This window comes from Chionomys nivalis, chromosome 1 (assembly GCF_950005125.1).
Source record: "Chionomys nivalis chromosome 1, mChiNiv1.1, whole genome shotgun sequence".
NCBI classification, from domain to species: Eukaryota; Metazoa; Chordata; class Mammalia; order Rodentia; family Cricetidae; genus Chionomys; species Chionomys nivalis.
Window position 1 is genome coordinate 154,604,219 of NC_080086.1, and position 22,091 is coordinate 154,626,309.

The 22,091-nt window shown below is 49.8% G+C and overlaps 1 protein-coding gene across 2 annotated transcripts; it reads right to left on the reverse strand.

Annotated features, from left to right (window-relative positions):
* Positions 1-920: 920 nt before the first annotated feature.
* Znf862 (zinc finger protein 862) lies at positions 921-19,479 on the reverse strand. Of its 2 annotated transcripts, none has more exons than XM_057772928.1 (5): positions 18,826-19,479; positions 17,040-17,214; positions 6,707-6,811; positions 3,814-5,931; positions 921-2,454 (listed from the first exon to the last, which is right to left on the reverse strand). In XM_057772928.1, exons 1-5 carry the CDS (start codon positions 19,309-19,311, stop codon positions 2,366-2,368), a joined length of 2,973 nt encoding a protein of 990 aa, XP_057628911.1. In that variant the 5' UTR covers positions 19,312-19,479; the 3' UTR covers positions 921-2,365. The 2 variants fall into 2 exon arrangements, with proteins under 2 accessions (XP_057628911.1, XP_057628904.1); XM_057772921.1 differs by having other exon boundaries at positions 17,040-17,244.
* Between the last annotated feature and the right edge of the window lie 2,612 nt (positions 19,480-22,091).

The following is a 22,091-nucleotide window of genomic DNA, read 5'->3' on the forward strand; positions in this document are numbered from 1 at the left end:
CACAACACCCTTTGACTTGCTTTCCCCTGAGACAAAACCCGGAGTTCCCAGTCCCTAAGAGCAAAACAGGAGCAACCTGGGCAAAGGCTGCAAGGTGGGCGTGCTCACCATGTGTCACCTTTGAGGGACTACGCAAGAATATCGTTTGTCTTCAGCTGGCAAAGGGCACTGGGAAGGACCTTCTCTGGTCAGAAAGCTTGAGTAAGGGAAACACCTAGGCTAGTAACCTGTTCTCTGCATGATGGCCACCCAGGGTTTCTGGGTAGACTTACTCTAGAAACACCCTGCTCCAAGGAGGCCCCTATTCTATCTGAAGAAAACATCAGGAGGTGACCTTGGGGTGCTGGTGTGGAAAGGACAGGTAGCCACCTCAGCTCCTAAAACCTCACTCCAGGGAGTATGCCTCCATCACTGACAGGACCGGCGTCTCGCTGAGGGGTTGTCAAAGGAAAGGTGCTATGGGAAAAGTGAGCCATGTGGATGGAGACCTTTCCTTCAACCCTGGCCTGGCAAATCCCTGGACTCTGAAAAGACTGCCCGGGCCACCTACTCAACCTGGAGTCAAAGGCCTGCCTGCCCCCTTTCCCCAAGCCCCCAGGTTGAATGGGGGGGGGGTTCTGGAGTGGAGAAAACACCGCACACCAAGGCTTAGTGCTGAGGCTGAGAGCCATGGGGTCTGCTAGTGCTGAAGCGCTGGGTGCGGCACTGCTGGGGGAGGGGGTGCGGCACTGCTGGGGGGTGCGGCACTGCTGGGGGAGGGGGTGCGGCACTGCTGGGAGGTGCGGCACTGCTGGGGGGTGCGGCACTGCTGAGGGGTGCGGCACTGCTGGGGGGGTGCGGCACTGCTGGGGGAGGGGGTGCAGCACTGCTGGGGGGTGCGGCACTGCTGGGGGAGGGGGTGCGGCACTGCTGGGGGTGCGGCACTGCTGGGGGGGTGCAGCACCTGCTGGAAGGAATGGGCGGGTGGCATGGCCAGAGGCTATGTGCCTATGACACAGAGCAGGGCCTGCAGCAGACAGGCAACAAGCAAGGCTCCTGCCCTTTCTTAAAACGAGCAGGAGACAGAGGCAAGGAGCCCATCCATTAGGCAATTCTCCAACCTGGAGCTAAAAGACAGAACCTAGACAGATCATCCTAACCAAACAGGCAGCCACTGAGCCTGCAAGGTCAGGCTGCCCTGGAATTCACAATAGAAGGGAAAATGTGAGAGGGCCCACAGTTTTACTGGAGGTCCTTCTACGAGAGGGGAAGTGGCTTCAAAGCCAGAGGATACCTATGAAAGGTCCTGGGGGAGTCTATGAGAAGCTACAGCTGCTGAACTGGTGTGGGGAGTAGGATTCTACTCGTCCAGAATGAGGCACGTCTGAGAAGCCCTGGGGCTTGCGTTTGAAACAGTCTGCAGGGCATTCTGCAGAAGGATGGGTGTACCTGTCCTGTGGACAGCGCTTTCACCTCCAGGGGCAAAGCTGACACCTTTACCGCTAAGGACAAGAGCAGGTAGGAACAGCTAAGTGCTCTAGACAAGTCCTTCTCTCCAGGACTCTGAGGTTCCCACTGACGACTGCTATAGCTACAGGGAGCCAACAGGCACTTGGATTCTCTATGGTAACCACATGAGGAGTGAACTGAGGCATAGAAAAGAGGAAGGGATTAACCATAGGCACATTATCTGCAGAAAAGCTGGCCAGGATTCCACATCTCCCACCTCCCACCTCTTGTGCACTCCTCAGGAAACTGCCAAGGGCTGAGAGGTGGGGAGGGAACACCAGGTTCCCTTCAGAGGGAGCATGTCTCACTGTGCAGGAGCTATGGCGACAGGTGCTGGTGTGTGTCAAAGGCAGCCCTTGAGGAGTAGGGGCTCCTGGATTCTACTACATGAGGCTCCGCAGTGGTCCAGAATGGCCAGTCCTGGGGGCTCCTGTAGCAGGCCAAGGTCTCTGGACCACGGTCATGTCCACACCAAAGTGACCTTCCCCAGAGGCCACCTCCTATTCACGCCAGGGATGCAGAGAGCTGGGCTGCTCCTTTCCCATTTCAGGAAAGTCCTCTGCCACCAGAATGTGTGGTGTAAACCCTCTCACGGCAGGATTCCTTGGGAAAACAGACTTGAGGTAAGTGCCTCTTGGGCATGCTTTTGCACTGAGAGTCACCGTGGCACCTTGAGGGCCTTGTCCCCTTCAACCCTTTGTCACTGCCCACATTCTGGGCCTATGAAGTATCCAACCACGACAGCCTAGGATCTTCAGAGAGTCTCTCTCCATGATCAAGGGTTCCCCAAAGCTCTGTCTAGGCCACTCTTGAGAACCACAGGGCTTTCGAGACGGTATAGTGTCCAGGAACCTTCACTAGGTGATCCTTCTGAACCTCATGGCTCCCCATATGATGTGACGGATGTCTTCTGGACCTTGGATTCCTCCTTACAGAGAGGAATCCCCTTCTTCCTGAGCCCTGTATCTGTGGAGGAGACAAGGATGAGCACACTGAGCAGAGGACAGATGTCTTCTCTACTGTCTGTCTAAGTTTGGTAAAGGCGACCTTCAGCACAGACCAGTCGGGCCAGCACTGCATCCCCCACTTTTTGCCTGCCTGCTCCAGTGTTGCCCCCCCTCCCCCCACCCCGGGGCAAAGGATTGGGTTGGGGCTTTATCCTCAGGAAACACCTGGAAATGTCGGGAGACCCTTTTGGTTGTCACAACTGGGATGCAGGTACTGGTATTCCAGAGGGAAAATAATGGTTAGAGGCCAGGGACCTGCAAGCATCTAGTGCATTGGTGCCCACTGCAGGGAATTGTCGGGCCTGAATGTCCACGAGGCCGGCTACACACAGTTTGCTAGTGTCTCCATTTGCTTCCTCATGGGTACCAGTCTTCCCAATCCTACAGAGAGGAAAGCTTTTCCTCCCTCACCTCGTTACAGGGGGCAGACTCAATGAGGTCATTCTTTGGTATCACACGGGAGGAGATACACCTAGTTTCTGTCCATACAGGGTGCTGGGTCATCAGTCTTACCACAAAGCCTCTATCTCCCCTCATATTCAAATCCACTAACAATGACCACAGGCTCAGAGGCAAAAAAAAAAAAAAAAAAAAAAAAAAAAAGCAGTGGGAGAAGGAAGGTGATCGGCTGGAGAACCCTCACAGGCTTTGGTCTCCAGGACGGGAGGAAGGGGATTTCCCATTCAGCTGTCAGTACTTTGTCCTATGACGGAATACAACCCCACCCTCTGGCTGGTGGCTGACAGAGGCTCCCCATCTGTTTTCAGGCTTCCTTGCTCTAGGGGTTCCCACAGCCCCAAATGAACTACCTCCCCACACACGTCCCTCACAGCCACCCCGACCCCCACTGCCGTCTTCTCTACCTGGCCCAAAGCCAACCCAACCCAGCATAGAAGATGAAACCACCCCTGCCCAACACCTCCAGCCCTTGAATTTCATTTCCAGCAGGGGGCTTCATCTTAGCACCATGTGCTCTACTGGCCAGACCGTTGTGTGCTAACTCTTGGATGAACATGCCAGCACCAGGACACTGGCTTGCGGAGGAGCTAGGCCCACAGCTGAGGCAGGTCACTCCAAACTGCCCGTGGCACCACCCCTGCTGCCATGGTCTTGAGCACTGGGTCCCTCTAGCTAGGTCACATACCCCTCCAGGATAGTTCTCCTGCCTCCAGCCCCACCCTGCAGGTGGCTGGGGACCCTGCAGCGCTCCATAGGTCCCTCCTCTGTGGGCTGACTTGTTCATCCCCTGGCTCGGTAAGTGACTGGGAACAGGTGGGGCACCTCTTTGGTGCCCACGCTAATGACGTTGTGTACTCACTGGCATGGGAGCGGGCAGGCGCCTGGGCACAGGCATAGCTGTGGCTGAAGCGTCGTCCCGAAGAGGTCAGGTACCAGTGCTGGATGGCGGGCTGGGGGTCATACTCGGCCACTGCCACGCCATTCACAGCCGTCATCATGAGCGTGTTGAGCACCTCACTGGAGAGCTTGGTCCTCTCCTCGGTTCTGATCCTGTGCATGGCCTTGAATCCTCGTTCACAGCAGGAAGTGGAGATGGGCACGCTAACCACCACAGCCAGGAGCTTGCTCAGGAGAGGGAATCGGCAGTGCTGAGTCAGGGCGTTCTTACACAGCACAGAGAACGGAAGGTTCTGGGTAGCTGCTTTCAAGCTCAGCCACTCCTCCAGAAGCACTTCCTCACTGTACCCCACGGGGAGGGAGAGTTCAAAATGCCTGGCAAGGCTGAGAATGTCACTGTTCCCAAAGCAGGCCAGTTCGACCCCTCGAGGCCAGGCCGTGGTGTCTAACACCTCCATGTTCTTGAGCAGTGCGGGGCGGTCTGCATCAAACCTCTGCTGGAGATACTCGATCCCATTCAGGATTGTTCTCTCCCTGTCTGCCTGGAACCACAGCTCTGCCATCTCCACTCTGTCCAGGAAGATGCCATGGAACTGCCCGTCCTGGAAGCTGGCATTGAACTCTTCTTCTTTAGGCCCCGCCTGTTGGCGGAGACTCTCCAAGGCCACATAGGCATGCCCCAGGGTAGAATTCACTTCTGTGACCAGTGCTAGCTCCTTCCGGCAGACCTCAGACAGAGGCCTGTAGATGCTCAGGAAATCCAGAAGGAAATGACAGAACTTGATGAAATGGAAGCCCTTTATCTGCTTCAGCATGCCCTTGGCTCTCTGTCCAGTCTGGCCCCCAGCCTCCGCCACACTCTGAAGGTGCCTAACCAGGGCGGGCCAGCTCCCGATGAGTACGTCCAGAGTGTGCCTTTGGCTGGCCACCCACCTGACAGCGGTCAAGTCCTTCAGATGAATGATCTCCTGCTCCAGGGGACCGGCGCCGTGCCGCAGCTCACCGAGCCTCTTGCTGGAGGACTGATAAAACTTGAAGACGGTTCGGATGTGCCGATCGCACCTCCTCACCAGAGGGACGCTCCCACAAGCGTCCAGCACGGCCAGGGGCAGCTGGTGGGTGACACTGTGCACAGGCAGCAGCTGGGGGATGACCTCCTGGAGCTTTCCCACGAGGCCTCCCTTGCGGCTCAGCATGGCAGACCCATCAGTCCCCAGACCCACCACCCAGCCAGGCTTCCGGAAAGGGATATCCAGCTCATCCAGGGCAGCAATGATGGTCTCGAAGTACCCATATACAGTCTCACTGGGGAGAGGGGCCAGGGTGATGTAGGACTCCTTCACCTCCGCCTGCTTCAAGTAGCGCATGTAGATCCCCACGCAGGCCTGGTCGGAGAAGTCCGAGCAGCTGTCCAACAGCAGGCTCACACACGGGGAGCCCCGAATGTCTCTGAGGATCTCCTTCTTCAGGGTCTCGGAGATATACTTGATGAACTGGGTGCAGGCAGTGCGATTCCGGTATTTGCCCAATAGCGTGGTGCCGGTGTTATGTAGGAGTTGCAAGACCTTCCCGAAGTCATTCAGAGGCCTGGAGTGGTAGGCGATGGAGTAGGCGGCATTGAAGAGGTGTTCCATGTTGGCCACGAGGTCACTGGAGATTTCCGGAGTGAGGGTAGGCTGAGTGCTGTCACCTCTGACCTCCACGGTGTTGACACACAGTTTGTGTGCCTTACTGACCTCATGGTATCTCAGAGTTTCCACTTTAAAAGGCCCAGTGTAACCTTGGACCAAGCGGGATGACTTGTCATGGATTGTTGGTCTCTCTCTGCAAACAGAGCAGAACAGCTTGGTCTCCTCGGAGTCCAGTATTAACCAGGGGAACTGCCCAAACCATGACCTCTGAATGGAACGGGGCCTGTATGTCCTCTTGATTTTCCCAGGTCCGCCCACTTCTCCTCCACACGTGCTGGGAAGACAGTGAGAGGGACATGTCTCCACAGAGGTTGGAAGTGAGGTGGGCTCTGCAGCTGAGGCCTGGGTTTGGATGTTGGCTTCTCTCATTGCCACGGTCTTCTTTTTCCCTTTGAAAAAAAAATTAAATTAATTTGGTTTTGCTGTTCCAAACTCTGATCTACCAGCAAAGGCACCTGCGCAGAGTAAGACACCAAAGCAGAGAAGCCCAACACAGTCTCTCCTTCTAGAGATCAATGCCAGCTTCTACAAGCCCTTCCCAGCGCTACGAGTGAAGGCCAACCTGGCTCCCGAACAGAAGGAGCATACCCTTGTTTGTTTACTCACTGGCTACCCCAGGGCTGTGAGACACCAGAGGCTGATGAACTTAATCATCCACCCTTGGCCACAGACATTATTCGATAAACAGACAACTTCAATCTTGTGAAGCTTCGCCAGGTTAAACCCAAGCGTCTTCACCCTCTCATGAGTCTCAGAAAGGAGGTTAAGGCTCACACAGAGTGGCTACTGGCCAGTGAGCTATGGACCAGGATGAGTAAAACATGGAGTTCTCACCGGCCACAGAGCTGTTGCTGCTCCCCAGGAGGAGAGAAGAGAGAGTCGCTCAGACAGGCAGGTCCAGTGTCTCTCATTTACCTCCCCCAGCATGGCCACAGCTATCAGCACTTCTGCTTGTCAGAGTACCTTATTTCTTCTGTACTGCCCCAGCGGCTAGACTGTTCTACAGTCTCAGACAGGGTTAGCCCCTTATTCGTCTTTGTCTGCCTGTGGCCTAGGAACACCATCGGTCCAGGATAAGCATGGCTGAACTCACATGTAGTGTGGCTTCCTGTGCTACGTGTGTCCAGGCTTGTGCAGTTTAGAACTCGATGAGGCGAGACTCACCTAGGGAGCGACTTCTCCCTGACGCTAGCCCATTGGGGTCTTTGATCCAGGGTGCGGATCTCCGTTTCAGTTTGGTGATCAAATCTGGCTTGGCATCAGGTGGCTCTATTGCGGAAATGAAGATTCATAAAGTCACCGGGCTGGCAGGGCACATAGTCCACCACAGGCTAGACCTGGTCCTCAATATGCAGAGATGACTGGGTTCTGTCCTTCCTAAAGGCCAGTTAGTAGGACAGACTTAGAGCATACTCATCTGAATGCCAAAATAGAGGCCAGGGAAGATTGTAATTCTTAGCCAGGATGGACCACTTCTATGGCCAGCTGTGGGAACCAAGAGCTAGGGAGATACTTCCAGAAGGGAAGTGGGGAAAAGAAACAAAGAATAAAAGAGGAGAAAGATGCAGGGATGTAGTGCGAAGCCCTTTACAAGAGGCTGAAGTTGCCGTGAACTGACTGTTTGAGCCCCACCCCCACAGAACTGCAGCTGGCTTTTGTGCAGGTGGCTAGCTAGCTGCAAATATCTGAACGAAGAACCTTGGAAGATGCCTGCCATCAGCAAAGGACCCTGAAAGAGGGTTAGGAGAGTTACACACTACTCTTTACTTAGCTCAGGGCATGCAGAAAAACTGTTACATTGTTTAATGTCAAGTCCATTACCCTCCCCTTCCATGCTTTTGTATGTCTGTGAAAATGTGCAGGAATGGGTCGGCAAGATGGCTCAGTGGGTAAAGGTGCTTGCCACCAAGCCTGATGACCCGAGTTCAAATTCCCCAGGAACCACACAGTGATAGGAGAGAAATTATTCCCTCAAGCTGTTCTCTGATCTGCACATATATGCCATGGCATACATATGCCCCTCCCAACACACAGTTTTAAACACACAGAAGTAACTGGTAGATTCCGGGAGAAACTAAAGGACGGTTTATCCTTTGGAGCACTTGAATATTCACGTGCAGGACATGGATATTTGTGTGTATCACATGTCTACTCTTAATAAACACAAAGTAGGTAAATGATTACAGTGTGGCAGACTGAAGAACAGCCGTCCTTCTCGAAATGGCTTTAGAAGATAGAGAATAACTAGAAGCACAAACCCAGGGAAACACCGCGCTAGGCACACCCGGAGACAGGCACCACAGGGGAGGCTGGCGGTCTGCAGCACAGAACCTCAGACCGACTCAGAAATGTGGGCTCCAGTGTCCGGGAATGGGGTGTCATCAGTGGGAAAGGAATAGACAGCTGATAGGACGAGTGCCTGCTCAGAGATCCAAGAAGCCCTCAGGTCGTCACGGAACCAGGGAGACAGCACCGCGGCAGGGGAAGGAGGACAGAGGCCGAGCACACCAGGAAAACAATCCAAGAGCAGCCCCCAGGACACTGAGGAGGGAAGGGGAGTGTTTATAACAAACTGGCTTTCGTTCATAGTTTCGGCGGTACAGCTGCACACCAAGCACCCTGGCTGGGGCTTGCACCCTCTGCAGCAGTGACAGACAGGGTGTGTATGTGGGTGTGTGTGAGTGTGTGTGTGCGCGCGCATACACCTAGGTGTATATGTTTGTGAACTGGAACTGTCCTCCCTTTCCTTCCACACACCAACATATCCTGAGTTTTGTAGTATCTTCTACGACACACTCAAATTACAGTTGGTCCTTACAGCGTTACCTACCCTAATGATTGTATTATTATTATTAATTATTATTATTTGGTTTTCTGAGACAGGGTCTCTTCATGTAGCCCTTCCCGTACTGGAATCCACTATGTAGACCAGGCTGGCCTCAGACTCACAGAGACCTGCTTCTGCCTCTCAGGGGCTTGGATTAAAGGCATATGCTACCATGTCCAGCAGGTTCTGTTTTTAAATAGGAATGAACTTAGAAAACAATCGTTTAAGAAAAGTCTCCTATGTGAAAACGAGAGACTAAAACAAGCAGGGGATCTAGATATACTGCAGGGAGCAACATGGAACTTTAAAATAGGAACTAAGAATTAATACTGAGGGGCTGGGAGAGGGTGACCAAGTTTAGGTTCCCGCACCCACACTAGTGGCTCACAACTGCCCCTTGTCCAGCTCTGGGAGATATGACTTTTTTCTGATCTCCGTGGCACCCTACACACACGGCAGACATGCATAAACATGCACATAAATAAAATCAATCTTTTAAAAAGTTTTAATTCACTGATATGTATGGTTGTTTTGTCTGCACATATGTCTGTGCACCATGTGTGTCACAGAAGTGTGAGCCACCCATGTAGATGCTGGGAATCAAACCCAGGCCCTCTGGAAAAGCAGCCATGTTCTTAACCCTGAGCCCCCTCTTCAGCCCCAAAATTAATATTTTTAAAAATAAAGGACTTTAAGAAAAAGAATTAATATTGACAGTAGGAAGAACCATGATGGTACTGCAGGAAAGAAGAAAGACAGCTCAGAAACAATAGCAAAACCAGAAAATTCACCCCCAAAAACCTGAATTGTTAGGAAGTAAAATAAAGACATATATCTGAAAGTTGTAAAAAATAAAAGGCAGAAAATAGAGAAAAAGAAACAAAACAGAGTCTAAGTCTAGGAAATATCTGCTAACAGAAGAGTTTTGAGGAAAAAAAGAAAAAGAAAAAAGAATGAGGAAACCACAGGAGGCCATTTTCCCCAGCTACAAAGTTGCGGCGGGGAGCCGCAGAGCAAACAGTAACACCCCCTGGAGCATATGATGAAATACATTGGAACACCAGAATAGATTCTCAAAAGCTAATTATCGCATTTAATTATGCACATGTCTGTGTGCAGGTATATGCACAGGAGTGACCAGAGGTGTCAGGTGCCCCAGGCTGGAGTTACAGGCAGTTGTGAGCTGCCAGATGTGGGTGCTGAGAACTAAGTAAGAGTTCTCTGCAAGAGCAGTTCATGGTAGCTGCTGAGCTGTCCTTCCAGCCCCCCACTGGGATAGATTTTAAAGCTCTCAGAGGAGAAATACTATGCTGTTCTCGAAGATTTAGGAATAAGCAGAGTATTCCATTTCCCAGCAGCAGGGGTAAACACTCCACAAAACGATGCTTTCAAACCGCGCTAAGGAAACGGTTCCCATCTGGACTCCAGCGCCCACCAAGTCACCACTCAACAGGGTGGGCGCCAGGAAGGCACCTGCAGGGTCTTAAGAAGAAGCTTTTGCATCGACCATTTGTTAGAAAGCTGCCAGAAGATGTGTCTGCTAAAACACCCATGAAATGGAAAGATCCAGGAGGTAGGAAAGCGGCAAAGGAAGCCCTGAGTCACAACTGTGCGGCAGGCCTAGTAACTGGTCGGTAACTCGTCTACATGGAGCAGGAGAGAGGAAGGTCGAGAGTGCCCAGGAAAAGAATGAAAGTCAATAGATCTCAGGATGTTTGCCCACAGGGAAAACATCACATGTGTTTCTTTCTTTCTTTTTTTTTTTTTTGGTTTTCCGAGACAGGGTTTCTCTGTAGCTTTGGAGCCCGTCCTGGAGCTAGCTCTTGTAGACCAGGCTGGCCTCGAACTCACAGAGATCCACCTGTCTCTGCCTCCCGAGTGCTGGGATTAAAGGCATGCACCACCACCACCCCACATGTGTCTCTTAACTCCACAGGAGAGTTTGGAAAGAATCAGAGGGAGTACAAAAAAAAAATTAACCAAATAAAAAATATGAAAAAAAATCCCACTTCCAGGGTGAAAAAATTCTACAGTGAAGGGCACAGCAGAGTATAGCACTGAGCAGTAAATAACACATAAGCACAATCAGGCAAGTAAGTTACACTGATGTGACCACAAAAGCGTCTATACCTGTTCAGAGAGGATGGAGGAGAGAAGTGGACCTGCGTGGCGTAAGAGCCCATGTCTTCATCCTCCACAGTAGGAATCACTAGGTAACATCTAAAATTAAACCAGGAAGAACCGTGAACACATGCAACAGGGTGCTTAAGTATGACGCTGTCTGCCTATTTGGGCTGAAGGCATCAAAAAGGAGGCACCAGGGCCAGGGAGATGGCTCGGCAGGTGTGAGTATTTGCCACCAGGCATGACGACCTGGCTTCAATTCCTGAGACCTATAGTGGAACGGGAGACCCAAACTTTCACAAGCTGTCCTCTGACTGACAAGCACGCACCCACATACATGCACACATATACAATAAATAAATAAATAAATAAATAAATAAATATAATTCTAAAAGAGTTTAAATGGAGTTTTGTTGTCTATAATGGGGCAACAAGGCCCCGACTAGATACCACAGGCTGATAAAAACCCAGTGCTAGAAACGGGTTAGTTCTTTTGGGATTGGCTAGTGAGGTACCATAGATCCCCAAACATTGCAGACCATTGTCAACGATAATGGTTACCTTCTAGAATTTGATGATGAGACCCTACAGATGAAGATGCTACTTGAACTGAGTCCTATAACATGGAGAAATCAAGCTGGTACTGACCTAGAAGCTTCATCCCTATTGGTTAGCGCTCATAGTGCTGGCCGGTGCTTTGCATGCTGCTGCCGAGAGAAAAGGAATCACAAGTCTATCCACTTGTCAACCCTGCAAGCTACAATAATGCCTGGCCTAGCAAGACATGCCCACTTGTGCAACAGCAGGACCAATGTCACGGGAGTAACCAACCACTTTCTGACTAGACCTAATGCTAGTTCCGTAAGATAGAAGCTATACCTGGCATCATTAATGAGGCCAAGAACCTGTGGCCAGACAGGTCATAGGTCCTGGGGGGGAACGTACTATAATTCTAAGGGCACACAGTATTTAAGCAACTGCTAATGATTTATCATAACATCGATTAGAAAACCCCTCAACCCTCATCAGGGAAGCTTCTTCAGCAGACAGCAATTAACGGAGACCCACAACTGTGAAGGTGCAGAGAATAAGAGACTGTGGATTGCTCAGCCCTAAATGGGACATCTGTATCATACACCCCCTCCCAAGGCTCAGGGATCTTTGCAGAAGAGGGAGCGGGAAGATCGTAATAGCCAGCATTTTTTGGACACAACAGGGCAGCTGCATCTATGAGCCAAAAGTAGTTGAGATATCATGCACAAGGCTTTTGCAAGCTCCAAGCACTGGGCAGGGAGGTGGGCACAGAATCCCACCCCCATAGCAATGGGTAGCTGCTAGGAGAGAGGGAGTCAGCTCAAGGGTGTAGTCCCTGGTAGGCTGACCATGCTCAAATGAAAGACTATACATCCAAGAGCACAGATTGGACTCGGTGAGTTTTTCTTTTTTTAAATGATTTCTTTTTTTAAATGGGTAAGGAAGAGGGTGTGGATCTGGGAGGAGTTGGAGGACAGGGGTGAATACAATATATTGTACAAAATTATCAAATAACTATTTTTTTTAAATGAGGCACCTGCCATCTACCATTCAAGTAGGATCATGGCACAAACACAGAGAGCAGACGGTGTTGCCACTGACCTGTGAAGAATCAAAGTGAGGACACTGCAGAGGTCAGGAAGCAGGTGCTGAAGATGTGTGGGAAAGCTGTCAATGGGTTGTGGTGAGTCCCTCCCCTACCACAGGGAAGGTGGGAATGGACCACCCCTCTCCCTGCAGTGGGACTTGTCATAGGAAGTTGTGGGTTCAGCTTGCTCAATGAACTACAAGAAAACCAAGCCCTGAGCTCCACAACCACAGAAAGGATTCTGCCACCAGCGGGAATGAGCTTGCAACCCTTCCTCCCCAGGTCCTCTCAGGCAGAGTCTCTGGACCAGTAGTCCTTGATTCTGGGTCTATGAGAAGCAAAGCAGGGAGTCCAGCTGAGCTTACTTGGCCTCCTGACCTGAAGAAATTCAACACAATAAAGATTTCTGATCCTTCTTGGCTACTATAATTCCTAGGGTGGTAGGGTCCACCCCTCAAAAAACAGATCTAAAAGAAATTTAGAAGGCACAGGCCTGTGACAGCTCTGGAGAAGCTGGCCCTCTGGCTCCCCCTTGGCCATTCTAACATCCCTGCTTATCTCCTAGAGAGAGCTGCCCTCTGTTCTGGTTTCCACTTAGTGATACAACTTCTCCCCAACTACCCAGGTCTGGCTGTGGTTAAGAATCTCTTTCAGAGGCAGGCACTGCTCATCTGATGTAAAGGACCCAACTGCTCAGCACACAATGCCTTCTTTACTAATAAAAACCCTAGGCTGAGGGGCTGTGGAAGCTGGTAGAGGGCCTGCCCTGTATCCATAGCACCGGGTCCATCCCTAGCACAATATAAACCTGGTGTGGTGCATGCTACAGTCTTAGCACCTGGGAGGTGAGGCGGGAAGATTAGAAGTTCAGTGTCATCTTCAGCTATACAATGTGTTGAAGGGGCCAGCCCGAAATACACGAGCCCTGTCTCAAACAACCAAAGCAACCAAACCAAACAAAAAACAAAAAACAACAACAACAAAAAACAAAAACCCAAAAGACTTAGGTCAGCCTGGGTGTTTACATTACTGACAAATATTCATCTCTCTCTCTCTCTCTCTCTCTCTCTCTCTCTCTCTCTCTCTCTCTCTTTCTTCTTCTTCTTCTTCTTCTTCTTCTTCTTCTTCTTCTTCTTCTTCTTCTTCTTCTTCTTCTTCTTCTTCTTTTCTTTTCTTTCTTTCACAGAGTCTCAGGCTGGCCTTTCAAATCCTTGATCCTTCTGCCTCAGCTACCTGAGTCCTGGGATTACAGGCATGCACCACTATACCCAACAACAAATTTTAGCTGCTTAACAGTCAAATGTAAATTAGATTTCTAGAAGATTTTTGGCAGGAAGCAAGAGACCTCATCAAACATGATCAAAGTGTGAAACAGAACGTAAAAACATGGGACTAACAGAAGAGTTGGGTAGCGTGCAGAGTGACAGACAGCATCGTTCTAAATGAGTGAACCCCAAAACGAAAGACTAATAGGGCACACTGAAAGCAAAACAGGCTGAAGACAGAACCCAAAGACAGAGCAGGGGCGCTGGGTTCTGCCCCAAAAGCCATGAAAAATCAAAACAGGATCAATCCCTCTTCCCTGTAAGAAGATGAATAGCCTCTGTAGGTTTAGGACTGTTGGAGCAGACAGGTACTTGTGACAGGTGAGTGGCTAAAACCAGAAGTCTATATCTGCTGAGAAGCTCTGAGCCATCCAACTGCTGAATAGATGGAAATTGATATTAAACTTGATAGCATCAAACTGAGATTTCTGTTTGAAACCTGGTCAAGGACTGGGGTTGAAGCTCAGCGGTTGTACTGGATGGTTTTATGTTAACTTGGCACAGGCTAGAGTCATCAGAGAGGAGGAGTCCCAACTGAGAAACCACCTCCATAAGACAAGGCTGTAGGCAAGCCTGTAGGGCATTTTCTTAATTAGTGATTGATGGGGAGGGCCCAGTCCATTGTGGGTGGTGCCATCCCTGGGTTGGAGGTCCCGAGTTCTATAAGAATGCACCCTTCCTTGACCTGTGCATCAGCTCCTGCCTCTAGGTTCCTGCCCTACTTGAGTTCCTGTCTTCATTCCCTTTGATGGTGAACTGTGATGTGGAAGCATGAGTCAATAAACCCCTTCTTTCCCAAGGTGCTTTGGCCAGAGTGCTTCATCACAGCAACAGTAACCCTGAGACAGTGGTTGTCTCAGTTAGGGTTTTATTGCTGTAAGGAGAACCCATGACCACAGCAACTCTTATGAAGGAAAGCATTTCGTTGGGGCTGGCTTACAGTTAAGACCTTTAGTCCATTATTATCATGAATGGAAGCACAGATGTGGTGCTGGAGAGGGGCTGCAAGTTCTACATCTGGATCAGCAGGCAGCAGGAAGAGAGGGACACTGGCTCTGGCTTGAGCATCTGAAACCTCAAAGCCCACCCCAGTGGCCACACCTCCTAACAGTGCCGCTCCCTGTGAGCCACGGGGGCCATTTCCTTTCAGGTCACCAGTGAAGCAACTGCCTAGAATGAGCAAGGCCCTCAGTTCCATCCTTAGCACTGCAGAGCAAATAAAAGTCAGACTCAAGAATAACAAACTCGGAAACAATCTCATTTTAACTCTGCAATTATCTTTCCCATTGTAAACCCTCAGAAGACAGTTGGGGGGGGGTGGTAAATTAAAGTAAGAACAAGAGGAAGTGTGTGGTCCAAATGTGCCACAATGGGACGTCATCCACTTCTCACCAAGGTGACAAAACCAACAGTGATCCTGCAGGGACAGTGTGAAAGACCAACTGTTAGCTACAGCAAACTAAACGACTGGCTGGCATCGTCTGCTGCTTGACCCTTTAAACGACCTTACCTTATGCATGGCCATCATTTTAGTACCAATATAATGAACAAAAATGTTTCAACTCAAAGAAAGGGAGTCCAACTAGTAACCGACAGAAAATAAGGATTTTATCCAAGTCCAAAGTACATTCAGTAGACAGGGCAGTAGGATTCACTTTGGACATTTACCAGATAAATGGCTGCGGTCTGGGTTCTCTCACATGGAAAATATTACTGCCTACTTGCAGAACTGGTTTAAATATCACATCAAATACACAGAAGGCTTTCAACATAGAACTAGCCCTTGGCAGACATTCAGGCCACAGCAAAAGCCACTGCTGCCGCTTCCAGACATCACCATCACCATCATCATCATCATCATAATAATAATCTTACCAAAAGAAAACTATGAAGCAAGGCTAAGTATGCAGATCATAGTATTTTGAATAAGATACAAGAAACATATCTCAAAACTTAAAAAAAATGCAGAATTATCTGGAAGCAAACTGCCTTCCTACTGAAGGCTACTTAAAAACAAAAAAAGAAAACCCAACATTTAAAGTGGGTATGCAATTATTTTATTTATTTGTCTAATTTAAGGTCTTACTCTGTAACCCTGGCTGATCTGGAATTCTCTGACCTCGCATGACCTCAAACTCACAGTGAGCCTCCTACCTCCGTTCCCTGCCCAGCTGGCATGCAATATTTGCAAATGAGTTTCCCCCTGCATTTTGCTTCCTAGCTGTATAGTAGTGGTGTTGATGTTCTGAAAGCACACCACATTCACAGGCACCCAGATCTTGGGGACACACACGTCCTCCATCACCATAAAATAATGATTACTGAAGTAACTTCTGGACTATCTGGGGAGCCATCTGAGTACTGAAAACAACTGGATTGGTGTACTGCAGAGGTATTACATTTACCCAGCACATACATGGCCCTGGATTCAAACTTCTGCACCACACACATGTGAGAATAACAGTAAAAATAAGTATATAGAACTATGTTAGAAAGTGGAGCTAGAGAGATGGCTCAGTGGTTAAGAGCACTGTCTACTCTTCCGGAGAACTCAGTTTCAATTCCCAGCACTCACAAGGCAGCTCACAACCATCTGTTACTCCAGTTCCATGGGATCTGATGCTCTCCTCTGGTCTCAGCACTGCACACACACGGCGCACAGATACACAGGCAGACAAAACACTCATACACACTAAAAAATAAAACAAAAAGGGTATGTTAGAAAGTAATCAGATTATAGCTGGAGTCTGGATTTCCCATTCTAGCAAAGTCATTCCTGAGCAGAAGTTATGAGAGCTGCCGCTGCAGTTCCTGCGCGCACCCAGCAGCTTGTTCTGCAACTCCTGTTGCAGTGCACACCAGTGCAACAAAGAAACACCAGCTCTAGAGCAGCTGTCTCCACAGCTGGGGCTGCATGGCAAGCTGGGGTGTCTGCCACGAAGATGCCAAGTAAAGAGTGAGAAACAAATGCGGGGGAGGTCAGAACACACTCTGCTCCCCCCTAACTCTCCCAGGCCCAGGCCTGCTGCCAGGACAGGTGCTGCACCTGGAAGAGATGGACGAGCCTCAGGCGTTAAGATGGAGTGGGAACCCTGAGAAGCCCATTTGTCTTCAGGCTCAGCTCATGTTGGTTCCCTTCTCCATCCTGTCTGGGTACCCTTCCTCCATTCAGGGGACCTGGATTGTGGCCCTCATAATACTTCTCTGTGAAGACTTCCTGACTCCTCCCTCCTACACCCAGATTTCTCTGCCCCACTTCAGTAGCCCCAGGGCACTCTTCCAGAATTCTCCTATGGAACTCAGATGTTTCACAGTTTCGCTCAAACACCTGATGATGCCACAAGGCCACTAGTCCCTAAAGGCCCCATAGCACCCAGCACGTATCGGATATCAGACAAGTGTGAGTGAAGGATGGGTGGAGAGACGGAGAGGAAGGCAGATGAAGAGGTGATACAGGACAGTGACCCGAAGCTGGCAATGTTCTGAGAGAAGATAGGCTTACTCTCGGCCCATGAGGAGCGGGTGGAACTGGAAGGAGGCCACAGTGCGCCGAGGCCCCTGCGTCAAGACAGTGGTTATAAAGCTGACGGAGAGCTTTACCCAGGGACGCCAGCAGCTCGTAGTTCATCCGCATCACATCTCTGTAGAGCTCCTTCTGCTGCCTGTCCAACAGGCCCCACTCCTCCCGAGTGAAGTACACCGCCACATCCTCAAACGCTGCAGGGAGCTCCCCAAGCGCCCTGGACACCTTCAGCTGCTCACTGTCAGGAGGCTCCTGCAACACAGAGCAGCACTCAGCCCCCAGCTGGAATGAGAGAGGCAGTCTTTTGAGGACACCTTCCTTCTGGGGACCCTACCAAGCCGCCCAGGGATGAATTCTGTGGTGAAATTGATCAAGTCTATGAGCCCCAGGTAGAACATAAACCAAACTGGCTCAGTCAGATCCAAGGATCTTCAGGAAAGAGAGAAATTCACAGAACAGCACCTCTGACTACATGCTGTCACTTGGAGACCCATGGTCACCCGATACCCTCTGTGGTTATAGAGAGGACTGTCTGCCTCCAAGGACGACCAACAGGATGTAAAGGAAGTGGAGTTAACGAGAACCAACGGTACTTCTAACTAAAGAGGGCTTTATGCACATCATGCTGCTAGAATCCTGAGACTAACTTCTAACTAAAGAGGGCTTTAAGTACACCGCATTGCTAGAATCCCGAGACTCTAAAGGTCAGACCTGTTATTACCTCCTAACACTAAAAAACAACAAGAAGAGAAGTTTGCTCTTTCTCTGAATTCTGAAAAACATTCGGCTACCCAGTAGAAGACTCCTGTGATGCTATCTATGAGGAATATCTGAGCGACCCACTGACTCCTGACCACCAACGGTTTACTATGAAATCCTACTTGCTTGCGACAATTGAGAGCTACAGAAAATTCAAGCCAAAGATCCCAGTGAACAGTTTCCTTAGCTACCGACTCTCCAGGAAACTGGGTAATTGTGAAATAAATACAAGTTGAACATTATCATCTTCTGGGGTTCAGCAGAGCTGTACCAAACGGAAGGAAAGTACCAGGCTGGTCACCAGGGCTCTGGGGAAAGGCCAGTGCTGACCACAACAGCTGGTGGATTCTGGACTCCATGAGGTCACTTTTTCCTGAATCTCAGTTTTCTCTCACTATGGTGAATTTGGCAACGCTTGCTCTATCAGCTCAGGGTAACCTTAGACACAGTTCATGCCACAGTACCTGTGAAAACTCTGTGATGTTAAAAGATACTGAACATCACAACACAGTCTACGCTGTCTGTGATGGTGGCCGTTACTTGCGTTCTGGAGCTGTTCTGGATGCTGGATAAAGATCATCATCCCTTGTATGAAAAGTTAGGATGCTCTCTCTGTACCATAGATTAGGCTTTGCTGTTCATAAAACAGAAGATAGCCTAGTAGCTGTCCCAGTTAAATGAGATAATACATGTAAAACATTTAAAGCAATACCTAGCACATTAAAATAATGTGAGTTGGGGCTGGAGAGATGGCTTGGTGGTTAAGAGCACTTGCTGCTCTTCCAGAGGACCTGGGTTCAATTCCCAGCACCCACATGGCAGCTCCCAACACTTATGACTCCAGTTCCAGGGGATCTGATGCCCTCTTCTGGCTTCCACAGGTACTGCACACATGTGATGTACAAATACGAGCAGACAGACATTCATATACATAAAATAAAAATAAATAAAATATCAAAAAACAGAAAAACATGTGTGCCCTGGTGACCCTATGATGTCAGTGCTGAATATCACTACTGTTCTTTTTTTCCACCATCATTTTGCAATTTATGTCACTTTCAGCATGGAATCTTCTCTGAGGCACAGCAATCAATAACCCATTACCTGGCTGCAGAATTCAATAGTGTCTTTACACAAAGTGCTGCTCTTTGAGGGACTGAGGATGTCACTGCCAGTTTCCTTTTGCCTCAAATCTGACATGCAGTCTAGACGCAAAGCAGGGTCGGCTCCACCCCCTGGGGGGTCCTCTAGTTCAGTTCCTGGGCTTGACTGGAGCTCAGCTAGGCCATCAAAGTCTCCCAGGGGCCCTGGAGGGTAGAACGTGGGATAGTCTGCAATGAAGAGGTGTTCAGGGCTAGTCCGGATATCTGCAGCACTCTCCCTGAGACTCTGAAGGTGGGCTGCCCAGACGGGGTCCTTGGTGGCCAGGGCATTGACACAGAACAGATGGGCCTTGCTCCTGGCATGGTATTTGAGAGTTTCCACCTTGAACGGTCCTGTGTAGCCTTCTAGTAGTCTTGACCTTCTATCCCTGACTGATGGGTATTCTCGGCAGACAGCACAAAACAGAACTGTCTGTTCCTCATTCATGACCAACCACGGAAACTGGGTGAACCACAACTTCTGGATAGAATGGGGCTTTGGGAGGTTCTTGTTTCTTCCTGTCCAGTCTTCCTCGATAGTGCTATTCTCTGCGCTGAAGTGGGCAAGGCAAGCTTTCTTTTGAGGTGGTGGGTACAGTTCTTTCTCTCGGGTGGAATCCTGCACATCCACGCAGTTCACGTGTGTTTTTCCTTTCAAGGAAAAGATAAATGAAATGTGAAATGCTATGGTCTGAGAGCCATCAAGCATACAAGTGGCATGCGGACACTCAGTCTAACACGACGATACCCCTTCTTCCACACTTACTCCTAAGAATTATCATAACTGGATTTTTGACGTTCATTCACCTGACTCCTCATAGCCACCTTGCTTCACCAGCAGGGAATCAATCAGGCATGTTTTAAGCCAAAGTCTCCTTTCAAAAACATTAAAAGGTAGATAGAGACACTGGGCCAAATGGAATTGCTGCACTCTCATCAAGACCACCTCAGACAGTGGCCCTTTCCTAGGTTCAGAGCTCACTTAGTATAAAACCGAGGACAAGCAACACAGGGTTAAAGAGATGGAGGAACCAGACTGCGGCGCTCACTCTGGAGGAACTTCCTTCTGGGGTGGGCCTGACAGAGAGGCCCTTGCATTCTGCTGAGTACCTAAGGCAAGAGAGCCACCTATCCCCAGGTATAGCTGCGGTTCCCAGATCGGTAAACTGTAAGCCACATCGGAGTAGAACTGTCTCCCCATCTGCAGGGACTGTGCACCAGGCTCCTGGCAGATAGATGCCTGGGCCGTGGAGGGTCCCAGCCTATGTTCTGTATTTTTTTCCATCTATACATGAGAGTGATAACGTCTCATTCATACATTAGGCATAGTAAGCAAATAGCAATGACAAACTAGAATGTGATAATATTGTGATTCAAGTTACAGAAATGCGGTCTCTCTTCTTTAAACACCTTGCTGTACTCCATTAACTGTGGTTGACAGCGGTTATCTAAAACCATGGGGAGATCAGCAATAAAGGGGGTGCACACTGCAGATAAATGGGGCTACTAGAGTTCTATCTGGTGATGCAGATACTGAGTTCAGGGCTCAGTGCCCCTCTATTACACCACAGCCTTTCAGGGTTCAAACCTCTCATGGCCTCACGAAGACTTTTCTTCTTCAAACTGAACTAGAAGTTTCTTTCTTTACAGAAATGAAACCGATTAACTAATTCCCTGGAGCTGTTCCTTAGCCATCAATCTAAGTTTCAGTGGTCAGTGGCCAAGGGCTCTTTTTTGTCCAGTCTAAAACACTGAGCAGGAAGTCGCTAACCATCGGGATCCCCAAACGAAGAGCCACACAGGGAGACACAAGGAAACACATGGGCCCCGTGTTCCTTTGCAATCACAGCAGTCCAGAGGTGCCTGCGGTCTCTCTCAGGAAACCACAAGGAGAGTGAACTCTGTGGCTCTGACTCCCACAGGAGTGAGCTTGGCTCTGGGTTCTCACAGGGGGAACTGGGTTAACTCTGTCATCTCCTGAAACAGAGAAGCCACCCTCAGGATTCAGCACACAGCCACTCACTCGCTGTCTCATTCACTCGGTGACAACTTCTGAACTACTGTGAGCCAGACACTGCTCCAGACACTGAAAATACAGCGCGAAGTAAGACAGTCACACCTCCTTGGAGTCTGCAGGATAAACAAACATTTGCCGCGTGGCAGAAATCAAGGGAGGGGTTGAGAGGGCAAAGTACAAGGGTGGGGCAGGGGTGTGCGTTCAGACAAGGTGACATCTGTGGAGGACACAGGCACTGGGGACCAGGCAGACACAGGGTGAGGTTGGCTCCCAGTATCCCCACACTGCTCCTTGTCAGTAGCCTCTACACACAGACCACACTCAGCAGGATGATGGCTCAGGGGACACCTCTGGCCCTGGATGTTGCCCAGCCATGGCTCAGTCCCTTGTCTAAACTCATGGAACAGCTTAGGATCGGCAGCAGCCAGGCCGGAGTTGGGAACAGTGAAAAGCCATGAGGGCCTGGCTCCAGGTTCTAACACCAAGGGGGGCTCTGCCTGGGGCAGTCTCCATGTTGTGAGACTGTGGGTAGTATAGGAAAGTGAGAATTAGGTGGGCTGGCTTAGGGCTTTAGAAACTCTGCTGTCTGTGAGACCCCCTAAGAGAACTGGGGAGCAGGCAAAATCAAGGAGGGGCAGAGACAAAACTAAAATGGCATCAAATTGTCAGTTCACAGGCCTGAAGAGATGGCTGGCTCAGTGCTGAAGATCACTGGCTGAGCTAGACCTAGTTCAGGTCCCAGCACCCACATGGCCGTTCACAACCATCTGTAACTCTAGTTCCAGAGGATCTAACACTGTCTTCCAGCCTCCACGAACACCTGACGCACACACGGTATACAGACATACATGCAGGCCAAGCCCTCCTCCCCATAATAATAAAAGTAAACAGAAGGCAGCCATGTTGGACACAGACCCAGCACTGGCACATGGTCCCACTTGTCAAGGGATACCAGAAAGCTATACTTGAACACGAAAACTCCCTGTGGCTCAGTGTTGGCAACTTCAACACTTTGTAGACACCCCAAACTAAAATAGCAAAAGCCGAACAGCAAAGCAAAGTGCAACAGAGCTCCCAATGTGAGCCAACGCTGGCCTGCGAGCTACTGCTTTGCAACCTGAAGCTTCAGAGTCTTGGTGGCTTTCAACTTTATACAACAGGCATAGCAAAAGGACCCAACCTAGCTACAATTCCACCAGCACCCACAGAAC

Bases quoted from the DNA above. Each gene is read 5' to 3' on its own strand.
- Znf862 (XM_057772921.1), bottom strand. From the start codon at position 19,311: ATGAATGAGGAACAGACAGTTCTGTTTTGTGCTGTCTGCCGAGAATAC. The intron at 6,812-17,039 runs GTAAAGCTCTCC...TTTCCGCAATAG, and splicing joins CGAGCTGCTGGCGTCCCTGG to AGCCACCTGATGCCAAGCCA. The intron at 2,455-3,813 runs GTGAGTACACAA...TCTCCTCCACAG, and splicing joins GCCTGCCCGCTCCCATGCCA to ATACAGGGCTCAGGAAGAAG.